Source organism: Ricinus communis, chromosome 10 (assembly GCF_019578655.1).
Source record: "Ricinus communis isolate WT05 ecotype wild-type chromosome 10, ASM1957865v1, whole genome shotgun sequence".
NCBI lineage: Eukaryota > Viridiplantae > Streptophyta > Magnoliopsida > Malpighiales > Euphorbiaceae > Ricinus > Ricinus communis.
In genome coordinates, this window is record NC_063265.1 from 7,010,510 (window position 1) to 7,032,610 (window position 22,101).

At 31.7% G+C, this 22,101-nt stretch overlaps 4 protein-coding genes across 4 annotated transcripts; 2 read left to right on the top strand and 2 right to left on the bottom strand.

The window, feature by feature from the left end:
- Positions 1-3,248: 3,248 nt before the first annotated feature.
- Positions 3,249-5,443, bottom strand: LOC8284742 (pentatricopeptide repeat-containing protein At2g38420, mitochondrial). The gene has a single exon (XM_002533776.4). The coding sequence runs from the start codon at positions 5,388-5,390 to the stop codon at positions 3,882-3,884; it is 1,509 nt and encodes a 502-aa protein (XP_002533822.3). The 5' UTR covers positions 5,391-5,443; the 3' UTR covers positions 3,249-3,881.
- A 4,441-nt stretch (positions 5,444-9,884) lies between these two features.
- On the top strand, positions 9,885-11,158 carry LOC8284736 (protein LURP-one-related 15). The gene is made up of 3 exons (XM_002533777.4): positions 9,885-10,250; positions 10,447-10,671; positions 10,758-11,158. Exons 1-3 carry the CDS (start codon positions 9,981-9,983, stop codon positions 10,902-10,904), a joined length of 642 nt encoding a protein of 213 aa, XP_002533823.1. The 5' UTR covers positions 9,885-9,980; the 3' UTR covers positions 10,905-11,158.
- Positions 11,159-11,570: 412 nt separating this feature from the next.
- LOC125371374 (secreted RxLR effector protein 161-like) lies at positions 11,571-12,317 on the bottom strand. Its single transcript, XM_048380344.1, has one exon. It carries the CDS (start codon positions 12,315-12,317, stop codon positions 11,571-11,573), a length of 747 nt encoding a protein of 248 aa, XP_048236301.1.
- A 4,856-nt stretch (positions 12,318-17,173) lies between these two features.
- LOC8284740 (protein LURP-one-related 10) lies at positions 17,174-18,320 on the top strand. The gene is made up of 3 exons (XM_002533778.4): positions 17,174-17,530; positions 17,704-17,940; positions 18,043-18,320. The coding sequence occupies exons 1-3, from the start codon at positions 17,270-17,272 to the stop codon at positions 18,190-18,192; spliced, it is 648 nt and encodes a 215-aa protein (XP_002533824.2). The 5' UTR covers positions 17,174-17,269; the 3' UTR covers positions 18,193-18,320.
- The last annotated feature ends 3,781 nt before the right edge of the window (positions 18,321-22,101 follow it).

Sequence of the window (22,101 nt, forward strand, 5' to 3'; positions counted from 1 at the left end):
ATATAATTATTAAATAAATTTTATGAACTTTTAAATAAATAACAAGTACCTTATCAAAGTATAAATACCCACTTACGAGCCTGTTTATAATAATTAAATTTTAAAATATATTAATAAAAATTGATGCAAAATTACAAAATCTAAACCATATAGTTTTAAATAAAATCTTATAATTTTAACTTCTTATTATTTTTTCATATATAAATATATATATATATATATATATATATATGTCATTCAAATGGATATAGGGTATCGGATTCAGATACCATGTATCCATATCCATTTAGATAACAAAATTCTGGCAGCGGGTACTTGAAAATTCAAATATGCACCCGACAAAAATATTAAAATTTAGTCCCAAATTTATTTATAATTATTATGTAATTGTCCTATTAGGATTTAATTGGATGGACTAACCAGAAATACCAACCTAACTGTTGTCCTTACTTGTCCCTCCTGTATTATATCTTAAATCCTTAGTATCTATATGTATGTGTTATATCGTGCCTATATCTATACTTTTTAAACTGTTATATACACTAAAATTTAATGATCAACATGAAATCAATTAAAATAGTAAAGTGGTATGAATAGCTTTTAAGATAAAATATTTTTTTATATAAGAGAAAAAAAGATTCATTCTCAAATTAAAAACAAGGGAAATAGCGTGTTTTCCTTGAAAGATATCTTTTATTTGTTTTCTAAGTAATAATATAAACTTGAAAAATTCAGAAAAATAAAATTTAATTTTCTAAATAGAGAAATATCTTTTAATAAATAATAAATTCTATTTCTAATGCTTTTTAGAGTTATTTTCTCGAAGACATATATAGTTTACCACAATTACAATAAATTGGCTCATCTATAGTAGCGGTGACCAAACTACTACTAAAATGAAAATAAGTGAGTAAAATGAAATGAAGAATATGAAAGGGAATAATGGGTTTACTATGAAGAATAGGGCATTTTGTTACCTCCACCTAGGAGACAGTAGAGGATAAATACCCTAATGTCTCTTGCACCTCATCCACGTCTGAGTGACGATGAAAACTCATCCGCAATATCTCCACTTCTAATCCTTTCCCCACATGTATAACATGTTTTCGTTCATATGTGACTTGAAGCAACTTTATAAGAATTCTGTTTTTGTTTCTTCTTTTTAGTTAAGTCTTGATTTGTTTACGGAAAATATATAGTAAACTTAGTCTATTTAAGAATTTTTTGATAAGAGAAATTGCCGGACATCAAGTATATTGACAGGAGAAATACTAATGTTTGAAAAACTTGGTAATCCTCTTTATTAGTGATGTTAATGCTAATTAAATTGAAAGCAAAAGAATTCTAACTTAGCAGGTGAATGAATCAAATCGAACTGGCAACAGTCAAATAACAGCACCAAGTTTACTCGGATAATTATTCCTAAATAGGCTGGAGCCTTGGTTTGGTATATGCGTATTTTGAGCAATTGATGTAAACCCTCTCTTGTTTTGTTTGGTAATTTGATATTAATCATTAATTAAGTTTACTTTAAGAAAAGCAAATCTTGAATTGATATATATATGATTGCTCCTCCTGGGAATCTTCAACTCAATAATAATGAGGTTGATCAAAAAGTTGGAAAATAGTTAATTCACTATTTGTTTGAGATTATGTTGGTCTCCACCCAATTGAGTTGAAATTGAAAATACCATTTTCTAGTTTGTCATTACACCCACAAACCTTAATAGATTGGAACTATATATCATGCATTAGTTATAGAAAGTTCAAGCTCAAATGAGCACTGTTAAAATAATCCCGTGCATTATGCAACTAAAAATCTTGGATTGGTTCAGGTTTTTCTCTCTTTTCCATACTAAAATAAAATGAGAGGTAATAAAAGCAGCAGATGAGACCGCAAGAGTCTCTGAATACTAAAAATAATGACAGTAAACGAGATCAAAGCAACAATTGTAGTTCAGAAATAGCCCTACAAATGACCTTCATAATGCTCAGACTGTAGTTCACATGACTGTTTGAAAAGCCTATAAAGTACAAATGCAAGAATTCGATCCAAATGAATCGTAATTAGTGCATTATTGTGTGTGGAAAGCCCATAGTTGCTAGGATTTTAGTTCTTCTTGGAAGATAAAGCATTTTGCAAGAAATGAAATCATGCAAGAAAATGATATAATGCTATTAAACCAAGGGTATAAAATCATGAACATGAAAGAATGGTGGCAGCGATTAAAAGATAGCACAATCTGAAAGAGAAAAAAATATATATTATCATTGCATAGTTAGAAATTTTCACCTTGTAATAGAAAAAAATAGGCTGTCAACTGAAACAGAGGCAGAAACAAATCACTTCCAAGTTGTGTATTGAGATGTCAAACTACCATTCTGGATTTCATAATAAACTCAGCTTAAGAACATGCTCCTCGGACGATCTAATGGTATTGGACAACTGCACAAGCATCTATCGTAAACACAAAGCATTTGGCGGATTGTTGAGCCAGGAGGCAAATAGGCCTGCTGCAAAAAGCATCGTACATATAAAAGATGCCATATTAGCCTGAGCAATCTTAATCTCAAATCTGCTGGTGCAGTGCAGGAATCATTTTCCAATATTCCACTCTGTATATCATGAGATGCAGCAAAATTCGGGAATTAGAAAATCCTATGATGCCTCTTAAACACAACTATTGCCAGGCTAAGCTTTCACAGTTTTGAACTCTTTCAGTTGAATATTTTAGACGAACATCCTTCTTGTTTCCCACATTTTACCTTCATAGTAAAAGATGAAGGCACTTCGTTTGTATGGAATCTGAAGCACCGAAAATGAAAGAAAAGAAAAGAAAAGAAAAGAAAAGAAAAAAAACTTGTTGCCGAATTTGAAAAGCAACATTTTTCATTAAATATTAATCAAATGAAAAGAAAAACAGAGATGCAAATTGTTATTTCTTTAAAATGGTTAACTAATGAAAGTATACGATTCAAGTGCATGGACAATAAGATTCAGAATTTACATCAGAAAAAATTGACCAGGAAAACAGGATGCAACACAGAGACAATATTCAAGTGCTGTCATAACCTGATGTATTGGACATGAAGATGAAGAGATTATTAGAGTTGCAGTGATAAAGTTTTGTGTTTAGTTAATTATCAGCAGTGAACAATTCCACATCCAAAAGAATTGGAACAATTACCAAAACTGAAATTTGGTACACTTGTGTGTTTGCAGATAAGTTTATAAGTTGCACAAGAGCAATGATGAACAGCTCTATACGAGTGTCTTCCACAATCCAAATGATCAGATGCATAATCCGCATTAGCAGTTTCATTTATGCAGTTTTCCTGATACAGCTAGTGTTTACCAGAGAACCACTCACAGAGCTCAATACGAAGCTACAAAATGTTCCAGGAATGCTTAACAAGTGAATATATACATAAAGGATGCTGTGCCCAGCAAGGAATACACTTGTAAAGTTAAAAGTACTAGAAACTTCTAAAGGTATACCATCAGAAATTCTTCCCCAGCTGATTGGATAGACTATGAAAACAGCACTACTAGTCCCACTGACTTGAATATGCAACGAGAACGAGAATATAAGGATGCTAAAATTATGTCGGTGCACTTATACTAAAGCATCCTGTACTTCCACCCTTATTCAGGTGGATTTGAAGTTTTGACTCTTGAAGATTAAACTTCACTCAGTAGCCAAGTTTTAATATTTAGCAAGAAGTCCAAAAGTTCAGTTGATAAATTCTCAAGATTTATATCCACTTAACAAATCAATGTAGTCTATAAAATTCACATTGTACTTGATCAAACGAGCACCGATGCCATATGTAACAACTTTCCAACCATTTATGCATGGGAAAAACGGTTCAGCAGGCTGTCACTTGTTCTGGCAATGGGGATGAGTTTCCCAAACCCACACCAGATCAATGAAAGTATCCTCTACAAAATTAATATTGGATTTGAGAAGAAGGGTTTCCCAAACCCTCACACCAGGAGAAACATTCTTGTTAACCACTTTCTCAAGTAATTCCAGTGCTTTACAGATTGATCCAGTTTGGCACAATCCATAAATTACCTCATCAAATCTTAAACCTCGAGGGCATAAACCTTTATCCAATGCTTCCTCCAACAAAGAACAAGCTTTTACAATTTTACCACCACTTGTCAAACCATGAATCATAACCTTATATGTCTGCATGCCTAGCCCAATGCCCTTCGAACCCATGTCCCTTACCAAGTCCCTAGCTCTGCTATCCTCTCCATTCTTACACAAATCCTCCAATAATATATTATACGTAATCAAATTAGGTTTACATCCTAACTCCTCCATAGAAGTAACCATTTCAATTCCTGCTTCTACATTGTTTTGCTTACACAAACCATAAATATACACATTGTAAGTATAAACATCAGGGACCAAACCAAATACAAGCAATTCATCAAACAACTCATCTGCCTTCGAATAAACCCCATTGGCAATAACCCCGTTCAGAACCGTAGTATAACAAACAATATCTGGTTTGATCCCATCTAATTTCATCTGATTCAAAACATTCAAAGCCTCCATACCCATTCCCCTTCTCACTAAAAAGTTAATAACTTTACTATAATCTTTAATTCCAGGACAAAACCCAAACTTCCTCAACTCTCCTAAGAAACGCATAACCTCAGAACTACTTATATCAGCCTGATAACAGAGTGAAGACAATAATAAAGAACATATTTTCGAATCAACACTAAACCCATCATTAATCATGCAATTAAACATCTCAACAGCATAACCAACCTTGTTAATGCTACAAAGTGCATTAATCAACAACCTGAAGCTTGATTCTTCCATTCTAATATTCATGTCCTGACTCTTCAACAAAACCTCAGGAACGAAGTTGAGACCTTCATTGGTTCTGCAAAGAACTGAAAGCAAAGTATTGAGTAAATACACCGAAGGAACACATCTAAAATTAGGTGTTCTATAGAACAAATGAATAGCATTTTGCATATCACCGAAATTGCCATAAAACTCAATTAAAGACGCCAAAATGAATTGGGGAGTCTCAAATTTTTCAACTTTTTCAAGATGGTCAAGAATTAAGGGAATTTGATGGAGCTGACAGGTCTTGGTGACGGTTTTGAAGAGAAAATGATAAGCTTGAGGAGTAGGTTCACAGTTATAGATGGCAAAGGAGTTGACTAGAGAAGAGAGAAGATAAGGAGGGCTGTTATCAGCGGTTCTTGGCGGTGATATGGATGCTTGTTTAAGGCTATGCATAGCTTGCTGTTGGTGGAAAATTTGGTGCCATTGGGATTTGTAAGGGGAGTGTGGCCATTTTCTGTGTTTTCTCAAGAATAGACTGCCTCTTTTAAAAGAAGATCTAAGTCTAACCATAATCAAACTTCGAAGTGTAAAAATGGAGATACAATTGGAGCAGTAAACATTTAAGAAGAGGCTCCTACATGAATTATGAGCTCACGAACATTCTCTTTGCCTTGATGGGCTCGGAGACTGCTTCGTGTTCTTCGAAATCCACAATTAGCCCAAGAAAGGGTCAATGACCCATGGGCCAATACTCATAACTGCCCTACCCTTTCCAATGGTAAATAAACTGTCGTATGCAGCTTTGATCTACTATCTTTTGACGGTCTATAACTGATAATTTCAAAGTTAGCGAAGTATGCTTTTAGTATTTATCTCTCTTTGTTAGGATCTCCGATCCAATAATTAAGATAATTTGAGAGCTTTTCAGATTGGTTTGTTTGGAGTCCTTCCTGGACCTGGCTGAGGCAAGATACCCCGTTTTATGGCTTTCTTCAGTGGCCGGTTGAATTTTGGCGCTTTTACCTTATTATGTATTTCGTAGTGATAATTTGCAAGTTCTAAGGTGGGAGCTATATGCCTTCTGCTTCGAGCCTTTAATTTTTAGGATTATACTGGTCATGAATATAACTTCAGCAAAAATGCTTTTTTTATTTGTATTTTAATGTTAAATTGATGGATATATTCAAACCCTACATATAAAACACTTCCTCTCGTACATATCTAGCTAAATTGGGATTTCCTAATCTAGTTGCGACTAGCTCGCCTGTTACTCTTCACGATCATCAAACAATACAGAAATTTATCACTGAACATACCGCTTTTATTAGTCAACAAATATGCACCCACAACAACTGAAAATGTAGAACGTTGTACTCCATTACATCAATTTTAGAGACCACTCTTCATGCTTGACTGTACCTACAAGACAATGATATAAATATTCCATTATACCTCATTTATAAAGTAGCGTAATTATAATCTTGTATACACTTTATCTAAATCTTCACTCGCGTACTAATTTAAACATTAAAATAATTTTTCAAGTACTACACTTAGGACCCTTAACTTGTTTCATTGCAATATCAAGAAGATTTCTAAATCATGAATATACAGTTTCCGGTTTAGTCCTAAATGTGTCACTATCCATCACGACTTGTCAAAGTATACTAATATAACATGAAATTATGTTCTATGATTGTTCTTTAGTTTCATGCATTTATCTTTTCTTTTTTCCAACCAAAGAATTAAGTTCATTAGCCAAGGCCCAAATCAAATGGGCATCAATTTACAAAGATCCAAAAGAGCAAGAGGAAATTTACAACTCAAATACAAGGAATAAGGTTAAACAAAGAGTCTCTACTAGCAATCCAGTCTGTAGGATTCTCTAACAACAGTCCAGTTAGACAACTCTTGGAGAGCTAGCTTAATCTTCACTTGAATCTCAGCAAAACTCGTGAGAATCTTCCTCAATGGCATACTGCAGAAGATCAGAGTCTGTTGCAAATCTAACAGAAATGATGTTCATGGAAATTGCAAGCCTGATTGCTTTAAAGAATGCAAGCATCAACTTCTACCACATTCTTGTTTGAAAAAGGCAATCAAAGGAAACACACCATGTAGTGAAAGAACCAGGAAAAGGTAGCCTATAACTAACAGACTAGATTCTATTTTTAATTATTTAATCACTCTATCTTAACTTTCCATTTAATCTAATAAGTACTTAAATTCTATTTTTATAAACTTTTTAAACATTTTTATTTTTTATTTAACCTAAAAGAGATTTAAATTTTAATTTTTGATAATATTCAAATACTTATAACAGTATATGTGAACGTATTGAAAAATATATATTAAAAAGTGTTTAAATATGATAAAAAGTAAGTTGAAGTGTCTATTAGATTATATTGAAAGCTAAAATATTAAAATGACCAAATTAATAAAGCTCAAATATGTAAATATGTATTTTGGCTATTTTTAATTTATTTAATTACAACAATATAATTTTAATTTAAGTAGCATATTTTGGTTATTTTTGCTAAAATTAATAAAAAAATTGGTAATTAAAATAATACTATGTATGAGGTTAAGTGATTCAAATATCAGATAGTAACCCTAAATTAAACTTAGGCGATTATAATAAAATAAATCAAAATTTTGTGAGTAGATGAGCATTAGAATTATTACCTCCTCTCGATTCCAAACTAAGACATCTTCAACTCGAATTGGTCCTATTGGAATTTGGAGATAGTTTTCAATAGATTCCAAACTAAGACATCAAAGAATGAATGCTGCAAGAAAGCCACTAACTTTTCTTCAACTTCGTAGCTTTAAGGGGAAATAACGGGAATAACATATAGCAATTTGCGCTTCAAAAAGCATATAAAAAGCAAAAGTAATAAACAACTCATTTTCTAGGTTAGGATGAGTCACCAATTCATTAATTTATTTTTGATATTTTAATTATATTTTAATTTTTAACATGCATTATTTTTTATATCGTTGTAATATATATATTTTCTATATTTATTTAATTTTTATTATATAATTATTTAGCATTAATTGATAATTATTATTTAATAAAATAATTCAAATGTATAAAATATTCAAATAAAATTATTATTTTATAAATTCAGCTATTTATTGACGGAATTGTTTTCTTAAAATAGCAAACATGTATTGATAGATTATAGATAATTTAAAAAAAATAACAATTCAATGATAGTTTACTATCAATAACAACCGTCGATATATTATGATAGTTTACAGATAGATCTGGGTAAATTGTCTCAAATCTATGAAAAAAAAAAAGAAGAAGAAGATAACTTACCAATAATCAATTTGACCAATTACTATGATCAAGATTTTCATTAGTAACATTTTACTTATAATAACATTACCGACAATTTTATTCTGTTTCTAAACCATCGATAAGCAGAATTTATCGACAGTTTTTTCTATAGGTAAACTGTTAGGTTTTTGTAATATATATAAAACTGTAAAAATAAAAGTGATGTTAAGGCCAAAACTAAAATTATTAAAGTCATGACTACAAAGTATTTTAGTATAAAATTATATAATAGATAAAAAATAATTATATTTTTGATTTTATTTTCATAACTTGTAAATTAAAGAAGAATGAGAAGAAATATTATAATAATAAATATTCTTATACACATCTAACAAATATTTTCTAAAATATTAAGAAATAATAAATTAAAATAATAATAATAATAGATGCATTCTTTATTAATTAAAGATAATTATTAATCTCTTTTGCCGATCAATTCTTTTCAGAAAATAATGTGTAATGTATTAAACAATAAAAATCTAAAGATTAAAAGTTCAGTAAATATCATTTATTGGCCCTTTTAAATTTAGGAAGAACTAATATATATTTATAATAATTTTGAATTAAAAATAATAAAAATAGAAAGAATTAATAAATAAATAATTTTATGATTCAAAATAATTATTTAATATTCTCTTAATCAATCATTTAAACAAAATATCAATTTACAATTTATCAAAAATACTTTAAAAGTATAAATGCGAAACCTATAATTCTTCAATTTTAGCGTTAACAATCGTCATCCTGGCATCGTCATCACCCATAATGGGTGTCGGACCAGAAAAATATTTAGGCGATTGAGCAATGAGTGATTTGAAATTTCTTGTCCCTAAAAACTTCAGTACATTCTTTCAAGATTAAGATTCCCACTAATCTATTCATGCCCACATCCATTTCGTCCGTATTATCAGCGTCTCACGGTGGAGCGTTCATATACATTTTGGAGAAGTACAAAATCATACCTTTTCTTTATTTATTTATTTAGTGAACTATAATATTTTTATGACAAAAGAATACTTTTAATTTAATTTTTTTTTATGTTCTTAATACTATAAATTAATATTTTTAAATTTTCACAATTTAATATATTTTATTCTAAAAATTATTATTTTATTTTTAATAAATTAATTTTATTTAATATATATTTAATATAGTTAGTTATATACTAAATTAATAATAAGTAATCTTATTATTAAAAATAAATATTATATTGATATTTAATTATAAAAATATGTAAATAAGTAGTATATATATAAAAAATTAAATTATAAGATATTTTTTCGTCTTATAAAAAATTATAATTTTTTAAATGTAAAATTGTCATATCTTAAAATATTTTTTTTCCTTTTCCTACAAATTTTTTTATCTGCTTTATTATTTTCTTCCTTAAGAGTACTAAAATCATAAACTCATTTCTATAAGAATAGATTAAATGTCAAAAAGAGACTACAAGAATCAAAGTCAATAATCATCTAACACACCTCCATTGATTACTTGTAAGATTTTATTAGATAAATTAAATTATTAAGTATTAATTAACACACCACCGACCATCAACTACATTCATTAATAGAACCAAAATAGATATTAAACCAATAAAGCAAAAATGAAACAATCTAACAAATCAATGAAATATACCTAAAATTATTATAAATAAAAAAGTGAGTGAGACTCAGGACAGAACAGGAATATAACAGGGGTAACAGACAATAGTGCTTCTCAACAGTATATAACCACTCTCGATCATCCGGTAAAAGACCATCTAAACATTACACCTTTTTCTTGTTTTCAGTATTCTTGTTCGTGCGACTATGGCTCAACCTAGCAACCCAATTCCTGCGATGACTACTTGCCAGCCACTGGAGAAACCAGTGGTGGTGATAGGACAACAATTCTTGGCTCAGTACCCAGTGGATCTCACAGTTGCCACCAAGATCTTTAGCCTTGGAGAAAATGACTTTAAAGTCACAGATGTTAATGGTACCCTCATTTTCAAGCTCAAAAGTAAACTACTGAGCATCCATGACCGCCGTTATCTGAAAGACGCTGCGGAAAACACCCTTGTCACTCTCCGGCAGAAGGTTTATTTGTCTCTAAGTCTGAGCATTTTCTTTCTGATATTTTTCTATTAAGGAGGAAGAGTACAATTTGAGTATCTATTCAGGTTTAAGATATGCAGCAGCTGCCAAGCTGAGCAAGCTTGTAAGCGCGCGTATATATATATTTCACAAGCTTAAATAGTTTGATGGTGATGTTTAATCTCTTGTAATCTATCAGATAATGACTGCACATAGAAGATGGGAAGCATTTAGAGGAGAGAGCACGGAAGCAAAAGATTTGCTATTCAGTGTGAAGAAATCATCAATCATCCAATTCAAGACTCAATTAAATGTATTCTTAGCAAGTAATACATCGGAAGTTCCTGATTTCAAGATCAAAGGAACCTGGAGGGAGAGATCTTGCACTATATTTCTCGGAGAGTCCAATATCATCGTTGCAAAAGTAATTACTTACAGATCAATGATCTTAGTCTTTCTTACATCCATTTTTTGTTTTAAATCTAAAAGAGAAGTGACTTGGTTTTGCAGATGCACAGGGGACACAATCTTACTACAGCTATTCTGGAGACGGACAATTTTGAAGTGACTGTATATCCTAATGTGGATTATGCGTTTATAGCGGCTCTAGTGGTGGTGCTTGATGAGATCAACGAGGATCGCCGCGGGGATGATTGATTAAACTAAGTGTTCTTCAATAAAAGAAGTGCATTTCATTTCATGCGCTTTACAGCTTTCTCAAGTAACAGGCATTGCTGGAAGGCAATTACATAAGTGTATGTCTGTGAGTTTGTTATAATTAATGATCTTGTCATGATATATATTAAGGCACCATATATATCTGGTTTGTGAAAGCTTCCTTTGGTCCTTGTTATAATTAATGATCTTGTCATGATATATATTAAGGCACCATATATATCTGGTTTGTGAAAGCTTCCTTTGGTCCTTTTATGTATGTGTATCAGGAAAGCTTTTATCCGGTAATGGACAAAAGCTTATTATGCAATCTTAAATGAATAATAAGGGATAGGGATTCTGTTGTTAATAAACTTCAAGTGCTTAACAATTAAACAAATGACAAAAGAGAAAGAGATGCCTGTGAAAGATGATTTTATTTGATACTAAATATTACCTTATATAGATACGTATATTTTTCACTTTCATCAGATTTACAGAATAAAAAGGAAAATAAATAGTTAACAACCCACTACATCTATGACTTATTCATAGCTAATTCATAGGAAATAGAATATGCCAAAAAGTTACAGACCCTTATCAAGAATTATTCTAAAACAATAAAATAAACTTAATCAACAGGGGACCCACGAGCTGGTGTTGATTTATTCAATACTCCCCCTCAACATCAGATTCTGGTCTTTTCACCATGCCAAGTTGATTGCAGAAATTTTCAAATTTATTGCTGCCCAAGCCTTTTGTAAACAAATCTGCAGCTTGTCTTTCTGTTCCAACATGCTCCAACTGAATTTCTTCTTGCAAGACCTTCTCTCTAATAAAATGATAGTGCACCTCCACATGTTTAGTTCTTACGTTAAAAACTGAGTTTTCTGCTAATCTTATGGCTGACAGGTTGTCGCAATACAAATGAATGTCATACGCTATTGATTGATGCAAGTCCTTCAATAATAACACAAGCCAAGTGCTTTCTTGAGCTGCCATCGCCGCTGCTCGATATTCTGCTTCTGTTGTTGATAAAGACATTGTCGGTTGTCTTTTGCTACACCAAGAAATTGCTCCATACCCAAGCATGAAAACATATCCAGTAGTTGAATGTCGTGTATCATGGTCACCTGCATAATTGGCATCGCAGTAGCCAACTAACTTGCAATCTCCGCCTTTCTTATACATAATACCATAGCCAAGTGTACTCTTTACGTATCTCAAGATTCGCCGAGCTGCTTCCAAATGGGGTTTCTTTGGATTTTGCTTGTAGCGACTTATCATACCAACTGCAAAAGAAATATCCAATCTAGTCAAAGTTAAATAGATAAGGCTACCTACCAACCGCCGGTACATCGTAGCATCTTCCAAATCTTTCCCTTCATGAGCACATAATTTTACATTTGGCTCCATCGGTGTCGTGATTGGCTTACATTTAAGCATTCCAAACTTTTTCAATAAATCTTTGGAATATTTTTGTTGCTTGAGATATATTTCTTCATGCGTATGATCAATCTCCAGACCAAGGAAATGCTTGAGCTATCCAAGTTCTTTCATTTGAAACCGAACTGAAAAATTCTTTTTAGTTTGGAGAATCACTTCTTCATAATCTCCTATGACAATTCAATCATCTACATACACTAGCACAATAGCTAGCTTCACTCCTTCAGCTTTGACGAACAAGCTAGAATCTGCAGATGTCACTAAATAACCACTATAAGTCAAAAATTCAGCAATTTACCATACCATGCCCTCGGTGCTTGTTTAGCCCATAGAGTACCTTCCGAAGTTTACACACATGCTCAGGATGATCTTTAATCTGAAAACCTATTGGCTGATTCATGTAGATATCCCGGTCTAACACCCCATGTAAAAATACATTCTTCACATCGAGCTGCCACAAGTTCCAACTTTTACTAGCTGCGAGTGCTAGTAGGACTCGTACAATAGTAAGCTTTGCAACTGGACTAAATGTTTCATCATAGTCTAGTCTATATTGTTGAAAGAACCCTCGAGCTACCAAACGAGCCTTATGTCTCTCTATTGACCCATCAGTGCGATGCTTTATCTTGTACACCCATTTGCAGGAGATAGGCTTCACATCTCTTGGCTTTGGTACAAGCTCCCAAGTCTAATTTTTCTCTAACACAAAAATTTCCTCTTCCATAGCTTTATTCCATTCATGATTCTGACATGCTTCCTCAAATGTCTCTGGTTCCGTTGCATCTGCTTCTTCTACTATGGCGGCATTTGCATATCTAGGATTCGGCTTTCTGATCCTTGTTGATCTTCTAGGCGTAATCTGTGTTTCTACTTCATTAATGTCCCCTTCTTCGCTTAGTTATTGATGGACACCAGTTTGCCAAGGACTTTGGGCTACTCTTTCATTTATCTCACCATCTTGATTTACATCTTTAGTTTCATCTGATCTCAATTGAACTTGAGAAGTTTGCAACAGATCAATAAAGACATTTGAATCTAAAGATACCTCTTTGTTTGAGGACCACCATGAAGAGGCTTCATCAAACACTATATTTCGAGATGTGTAGCATTTTTCAGTTGCTGGATCGCAACAACGCCACCCTTTCCTTTAACTATCATATCCTACAAAGACACATCTAACAACCTTTTTTTCTATCTTTCTACGTAAGTGATCAGGTATAAATACATAGCATATACATCCAAAGACTCGAAAATGACCAACAGTAGGCTTTATGTTCCATATTTTTTCAAAAGGTGAGAGAAAACATAACCTTTGTTGAGGGAGTCTGTTGATCACAAATGCTGCGGTTGTCATTGCTTCTGCCCAAAATATGCCCGAAACATTCTTTACATGAAGCATGCTTCGGTAAATTTCTGCCAAGTGCCTGTTCTTCCTTTTGGCTATGCCATTTTGCTGCGGAGTGCTGGCACATGTAAATTGATGGCGTATTCTGCACTTCAAAAGAAACTCTGAGAACTCACCTGAGGTGTACTCCCCTCCATTGTCTGTACGTAGACAGCAAATACTTCTACCAACTTCTGCTTCTGCCACTTTCTTGAACTCTTTGAATTTTGAGAGAGTTTCAGATTTTTCCTTCATAAAGTAAACCCACACATACCTCGAGAAAGTGTCAATGAAAGTTACCATGTACCTCATCCCACCAATGGAAGCTTGTTTAACTGGTCTAAACACATCAGAGTGAATCAACTGTAATGGTTCATTGGCTTTAAACTTTGACTCTTCATACGGCAATTGGTGTGCTTTTCCATATTGACAGCCTGCACATACAGTGTCTGACCTCACTTCAAGTTGTGGGAGTCCCTTTAGCATTGACTTCCTCATCATCACATCTATTTTGGAATAGCTAATGTGACTTAGTCGCATATGCCATAGATCTCTCGTCTCGTTCCTTCTCGCTTTGTCTACGTATGTTGTTTCTGCAGACATCACATAGACTGATTCCGACTTTTGCCCCTTCATGATTGGCTCTTCTATGATCTTAACATGATCTTGATATACTTTTACATCTTGTGGACTAAACAAAACATAATAACCAGAAGATGTTAATTGTGCTACTGAGAGAAGATTTTTCTTCATACCTGGGACATGATAAACATTTTGGAGCAGCAGCTCTGTATCATTACAGTGGGGAGGGACTACTGTATTACCAATGTGAGCGATTAGCAATTTTGAGCTGTTCGCCGTCACCACTACCCGGCTTCCCTTGTATTCTGACATGTTCTGCAACTTCTCTTTATCACCGGTCATATGGTTTGAGCAACCTGAGTCAACAATCCAATCATTCTCATAATCAATTTGATTAAATGTTGTTGTACATGCTGTCTCTTCTTCATCTGCAGCAAAAAATGCCTCAGCATCCCACTCGTCTTCACCTTTGGAAGTTGCAACATTGCTCTCCACACCCTTCTTCTTACACTAGCAATCTTTCACCATATGACCCTTCTTTTGGCAGTTGTAGCACTTCCCTTCAAACTTTCTTCCATTGCCAAATTTCTTAGGACCTCCTTCTTCATGGACACTCGATTTACCTTGATGACTTTTTGCCTTGTCATCATACTTTTTGGAACCACCTGTGACATGTTGCTTAGAATTCCACCTGCCTTTGTTGGCATAAAGTGCCTCTTCTTCACTTTTCAATAAGACTCCTCCCATTTGCTTAGCTAAAGCTTCCTGGCCAGCTAGCAAATTTTTGAATTCTACGAGCGACGGATGATTTTGCCATCCTTGAATGGCAGCAACATAACTCCTAAATTTTGGCTTCAAACCATGGATGATGATCATCTTTATCTTGGTAACGCCAATAGGAGCCTCTGGATCCAACTCAGAAATCTCTCAACATAACGACTTCACTTTATGGAAGTATTGTGCAATCGTCATGTCTCGTTGTGCCATCGACAGTAACTCACTCTCTAAGAGTTGGAGTTTCGTATCGTTCTTCTTAGAGAACAGCTTGGCAAACACATCCCAAGCTTCTTTGGGAGTTTTTGTATCTCGAATATGCTCCAGTACATCCTCTTCAATTGTCGTCTTCAAAATGAACATTGTTTTGCCCGCTTTGATCTTCCACTTCCGCAATATCCCATTCACATCTTCAACATCTGGTTGTTTTACTTCGTTTCCAGATATAACCTCCCATAGATCTTGGCCTTGCATGTAGGACATCATACAAGTAGACCATGAATTGTAATTCTGGTTATTAAGCTTCTTGATTCCACCAACTACTTGAAGGTCACCCATCTTGTGCTCACAATCAAGCTCTAATACCAGATTGTTGAACAGAGTTATATAAAGCTTATTGTTAATAAACTTCAAGTGCTTAATAATTAAACAAATGACAAAAGAGAAAGAGATACCTGTGAAAGATGATTTTATTTAATACTAAATATTGCCTTATATAGACACATATATTTTTCACTTTCACCAGATTTATAGAATAAAAAGGGAAAATAAATAGCCAACAACCCACTGCATCTATGACTTATTCATAGCTAATTTATAGGAAATAAAATAGGCCAAAAAGTTACAGCCTTTATCAAGAATTATTCTAAAACAATAAGATAAACTTAATCAACAGGTGTTGATTTATTCAATAGGGTTTGCGAATGTTAAACTCAGCCACAAATTATAGTCACTGTTCTTAAAGATAATTTCTATCTATTCAGAGTATTAACTTGATGCAATCAGTATACCTATTTTTCGCTAGATAATCCTGAAACTCTCGTTCATGAAAATATAATTACAATCTTCCAAACCTTTCTCATTTTGTAATACAAATTCACAACCACTGAGTTTACTTTGAAGCCTTGATCGTGTGGCTACCCACTGTTTGGTCAAAATCATTTTTCCTTTTTTATATGTGTAAAGTGTTGCGAAGATGAAAGTTAAATAAATAAATAAAAAAGAAAAGAAAAGAACATATCTCTAATTTTTAACTTTAAGAGCCAACTAGTCGGAATTATAAATTAATAAAATATGAAGGTAGTCTAGGTGTGTAGTTTATTGTAATATCCTTTGACTTCCTTTTTGGAATTTAACTAACCTTAAGAATAGACAAAATTAATTAATGCAAGTAGCATTTAGTGTATCGGAAGCAAAATAAAAAAAGTATTTAAATTTAATATTAAAATACATAATATGATAATATATAGGGGCAAATAATAAATTTCTAATAATATGTAGAGGTTATTTGTCTATCAATTTGGTAACTTAAATTAATAATTTTCCTATAATAATAATTGCAAATTTTGATTTCATTTTCCAAAAATAATAGAGCGATCTAATCGTTACATTGTAAAGGGTTTTAGTAATTTACATATTAATCTGACTGTTTGATTAATAGTTTTCTGTACGGAGGGAATAATTTATAAACTAAAGAAAAAAAAAGAGATGCAAGTGTCAAGTAATGTTGCCAAGCAATGTTGTTTATTACACAAGTAATAGTTGTAATCACTGCATACAGCTTCTTTGGCGATTATCCATTGTGATAAATATCAATATGTCGACGGGAAAGGGAATTTATTATATACACTAATGCTGTGATAATGAAATCTGCAATTGGGCACAGCAACTTTTTCTTCTCTTTCTCGTTTTGTCCTTCTTTCCTTGACCAATTCTACTCCACACTTTCTTGGAATTAATGGTGCAACCAGACACACTTTCTTGATATTTAGAGGAGTCAGATTATTAGGAGTTGCATCTCTATTACGTAGTCTTTGTTGACTTGACCTCTGTGTAAAGCCACAGTAGTATATATATAAGAATTCTATGATGTCTAGAAAACACTAAAAGAGAAAATCAAGAACTGAAAATAAAAAGAGTAGATTTTAATAGTTTGCATTTTCTGTATTGAGTTCTCTCTATCATGGCAACAGAAGCAAGTGGCACATCAGCAGCACCCTTAGCTAACCCAGTTGCAATCATCAGCCCTCAGTACTGCTACCCTTACCCAGTTGATCTTGCAATTGTGAGAAAAGTGTGGACTCTAGCAGATGGCAACTTTGATGTTCAGGATATCAATGGTAACATCATCTTTAAGGTGAAAGAAATCCTCCTAACTTTTCTCCATGAAAAGAAGCTCATTCTCGATCCTGCCGGAAACACCATCGTCACTTTACGACGCAAGGTTTGTATGAACTCATTTCTTCTACTAATTGGCCGTTGCTGGGATTCGGATTCCTAACTTTATAGCTCCGCGATGACTGCAGTACCATTAAGTCAAAGCTGATAATAATTTTGACTTCCTACAGTATATATGCACTCAACTTTTAACTATAAATATGTTTGTGTTATATGCAGGCAATGACAGCACATAGCAGATGGCAGGTTTTCAGGGGAGAAAGCACAGACCCTAAAGATGTAATTTTCACTGCCAAAACACATTCAATATTCTATCTCAAGACAAAATTAGATGTGTTCTTAGCAAATAACAATACGGATGAAAAGGTTTGTGATTTCAAGGTGAAAGGCAGCTTTTTCGAACGATCTTGTGTCGTTTACGCCGGAGATGAAGACTCTACGACAATCGTTGCACAGGTGCGATTGATATTTAATTAAACTAGTTTGTTCATATTGTGTTATGAAATATTTCATTTTGTTCTAAATGAAAATATTTTGATCCATATTGTGACATTGCAGATGCATAAAAAGCACTCGGCTCAGAGTATATTGCTGGGGAAGACAAATTTCACGGTGACAGTGTATCCCAACATCGATTATGCTTTCATAGTTGCTCTGATTGTGATTCTTGATGATATCAATCGCGAGGCACAAGATGCTGCCTCATAACTATGATTAATTTTCAAACTCGGACTTGGTCTACTATATGCAAAAAACCAAAAATAAAAATAAAAATTAATGACCTTTTCTTAATTTGTTGAACTACTGGAAGAAATAAAATGTTTACACTTGTGATATGTGAACGATGTCATATCTTTTATCGTGTATTCGTTATATTTGCAAACTTCATTTTCAAAAAAAAAAAAAAAAAGTAAAAGTGAAATAAATAATTGTAATAATATAAATTCCAAGCAATTTTGAATTTGTGATATGGCTAAAAGATCGTTCTTTAACGGGAAGAGAGGAATGATCCAAACCATAGGTTTCCAAAGAGAAGTATAAGAAAAAAGGATCCACAAGTTTTCATCACCCAGACAATTAGGAATGGCCGAGGGATATACTTAAATTTCTAGAGAGAGCAAAAGTAAATTATTTTAAAGTAGATTTAAGTTCCATCAACTCACAATTGAATTTTGAAAACTCGTTGTTTTCTCTCTCATAGACTATGAATATATACACTTTAAAAAGAATTTTCAATGCCTCTTAAAACTATAAAAACAGATATCATCGATAGACACTTTTACAGTTAGAAGATTTTTTTTTTTTAATAAAAAATATTTTATAATTTAATTTTATTATATTTTTACTATTTATAAATTAATATTTATAAATTTTATAATTTAATATTTATTTGATAAAAAAAAGTAAGCTATCAACAAGGTCTTCAAATTAAATCAACTGTCATGATTAATAATTTGGTCGAGAAAGGTAAGTTATCAATAAGGTTTTTAAATTTGACCCAAGCTCTGGTGTATCTGAAACAATAACGCCAGATGGGTTGTCCGGCCACTCACTCCGATGGCTAAGTCAGTAATGGTTTAAAGTTGTAAAGTATATAATAATTATAGAATAATGAATATATCTAACATGTTGTGTCATAGTCATTTATACAGAGACTGGAGGTCTCCTAGTCCTACAAAGAGTAGGACTTTGTGAATATGAAGTTGCCTAATTCTATTAGGATTAGTCTTCTTGGTTATACAACATAATCCTAAGTCGGATCGGGTTTCTAATTAAAGTCCGACTAAGACTTGGTCTTCCAGATTTCTTGTTGTATTTGAATTTGGATTTAGTTAACCACATATTTCTTGATTATGATAACTCGACATGCAATGCTCGGCCTACTCTTATCTATTCGGCTTATTCTCTCATGCTCGGCATTTTCTTTATGGCCGGTATACTATTTTATGCTCGACCTATTCTTTCATAGTCGGTCTATTCTGTCATGTTCGGCATATTCTTAATGGTTAGCTTACTGTTTCAGCTAGGCCTACTATTGTCTGGTTGGCCAATTCTTTCATGGTCGGCCTATTCTCTCATGTTTGACGTATTCTTCATGCTCTGCTTATATTTAGGTCAGTTATCAATCATATTTCTAAAAATATTATAATTTTATTTTAAAAATTATTTTATTTTATTTATAATGAATGTATTCAATATAGTTAGTTATATGCTAAATCACTTAATAAGTGATTTTGATTAGACTAAAGACTAAATTTTACATTTATTAAAAATGAGTATTATACTAATATTAAATCATAATAATCTAAAGATATTAGTTATAAAGTAGTAAAAACATAAAAATAACTTATATCACAGGGTATTTTTTTATCATAAAAAAACTATAGTTTTCCTGAGTGTAAAAGCACCAAACTATAAGATATATTTTTTTCGTTATTTTAAAGTCATATCATAAAATGACACTCTAATGTACTCTTTATTTTTTAAATATAAAGTAGATAGTCAAATTGATAGAGAGCCAAACTTCACTTTTTATTCTATATTTAACTAATGCACCATAAATTTTTATGTATTTGAATTAATTGATATTTTTAATTTTTATTTTTAATTGGTAAAAATTAAAAGAAAAAATAAGAAATTAAAACTATTTATATTTATAGAAATAAAAATAAAATATAAAGTAAAAAATAAAAAGTCTATTGATTTATATAAAATATTTATTTTTATATATAAATATTTTTTTTAAATATTATTTATTATAAAAATTATACTCTTTAAAATAAAAGAAATAAATATGAGATGAGAATTTCCTTCATAAGCTTACATGCTCTACTCAAGCAAGGTGGAGCAATAAAAATTTGTTGAGGGGCCAAAACCTATAACTAATAGCAGTAGGTCATAGTTTTAGTAGAAATCACCTGAGATACATCCATAGAAATTTAAACTTAAAAAATAGTGTGCCAGTGATAGTTGGAAAATATGTTATTATTTCATTTTTTCTAATTTAAGTTGTAAATATATTTTTTATTTACAATTTTTTAAGATAATAATCGAGTAAGGGGTCATTTTTTCCTAATTTAAATTGAGAACTATATTCTTAGGTCCAATTCGCTCCAATCTTGTCATTATTTGCTCTGTAAATTTTCTATTAGTGGCTTATCTAGCCCCATTAAATCACCAACTATATGAGTTTGGAGTAAAATTTGTGAGGATGAAACTCTTGAAATGGAGAGGTTAACTCAGTAATCTATATACCATTTATACAGTATTTTGTTAAAATTTATAAAATTTATGAAATTTATTTATAAATTTAAAATTTAAATGCTTTAAATGGAGTGAAAATTAATTTAATATTCTATATAATTAAATTTATGTAGAATTAGTTATAGCTAAATTAAATTCTAATATAATATATAGAATTTTTAAATAAATGTCATATTAGTAAGCAATATTTTAATTACGCCTATTTGTCGTTGCCAATAATCGATCACCAAGAGAAAGTCTCTTTCTTAAGTTTAAAGTGAAGCGCGTTTCAGCGAGCTAAAGAAATGTCGCGTTCAATATATTTTATAATACTAAAATATTTATTTTAATTTTATTTTTTTCATATTTTTTTATAAATTTAAATTAAACATAGGATTAAACTGGCTGAAAAAAAATGAAAGATACCAACTGTAATTCTTCCTTTAAAACTGTCATTATCGGCAAAAGTAAGAGACACCATTGTGACTTTTGGAAGTCCAAATCACAGTGAATCAGTTGGAATCAGGGCCCGACCACCACCATCATCATCAGAGGAAGAAATGACTTGTTGAAGAGGGTTTTGGAATTAAGAGTAAGTGAGGTCAAAAGGGTTATTTTGGAGAGAAGGTTGAAATAGTCATTAAAGAAATAAGATATTTTATTATGAATAACACTCGTATTACTAAAATAATAGTAATTATATATTATCTGGAAAAAGATATTTCAATTTATAAAGATTATACTTCTTATATGGTAACAATGAATAAAGTAATGTTAATACTTCAATTTAGTGATGATAATGAAAATATATAAACCCACTTTAAACGGGCCAATGAGAAGAAGATAAATACCTTTTTATTGATCACTGATGTTATAAATTAATTACTTTATAAGATTTAGGGGATTGGGAAGGGGAGCATATATTGCGAGATAAGAAAGAGCACACACAGCTTTTCTCTCCACTAAATAACTTGTGGTAAAGGTAAAAAGAAGGAGCTCATTACATCTAAATAAATTCTTAAAACAATTTAAATATTGAACTTGACAATTCACTCCTATCTGATTTGTTGATTTTTATGATATAATCTTTAGCTAATATTATAATATTCAATAAGTAATTATTAGAATCAATAGCTTTAGTCGTATTTCTCAATTAGAACAAGATTTCAAATCTTACTTCATCTTTCCTGATTTGTAACTAAAAGAAAATTAATTATTTTCTTATTAAATTATTATTTTTTAATTTCCCTTTATCTTTCCTTCTCTATTTCCTCGTGCGCTCTTTTATTCATCTATTTTTCTTCTAAAATTTACTCTTTTAATTTTCTTAAAAAATTTCAGTTTACTATTCGTATCAATTTTATTTCATTAGTA

Coding starts and splice junctions, on each gene's coding strand:
- LOC8284742 (XM_002533776.4), bottom strand. CDS start 5,390: ATGGTTAGACTTAGATCTTCTTTTAAAAGAGGCAGTCTATTCTTGAGA.
- LOC8284736 (XM_002533777.4), top strand. CDS start 9,981: ATGGCTCAACCTAGCAACCCAATTCCTGCGATGACTACTTGCCAGCCA. Junction 10,251..10,446: donor TTGTCACTCTCCGGCAGAAG/GTTTATTTGTCT, acceptor GTAATCTATCAG/ATAATGACTGCACATAGAAG. Junction 10,672..10,757: donor CCAATATCATCGTTGCAAAA/GTAATTACTTAC, acceptor TTGGTTTTGCAG/ATGCACAGGGGACACAATCT.
- LOC125371374 (XM_048380344.1), bottom strand. CDS start 12,317: ATGGAGCCAAATGTAAAATTATGTGCTCATGAAGGGAAAGATTTGGAA.
- LOC8284740 (XM_002533778.4), top strand. CDS start 17,270: ATGGCAACAGAAGCAAGTGGCACATCAGCAGCACCCTTAGCTAACCCA. Junction 17,531..17,703: donor TCGTCACTTTACGACGCAAG/GTTTGTATGAAC, acceptor TGTTATATGCAG/GCAATGACAGCACATAGCAG. Junction 17,941..18,042: donor CTACGACAATCGTTGCACAG/GTGCGATTGATA, acceptor GTGACATTGCAG/ATGCATAAAAAGCACTCGGC.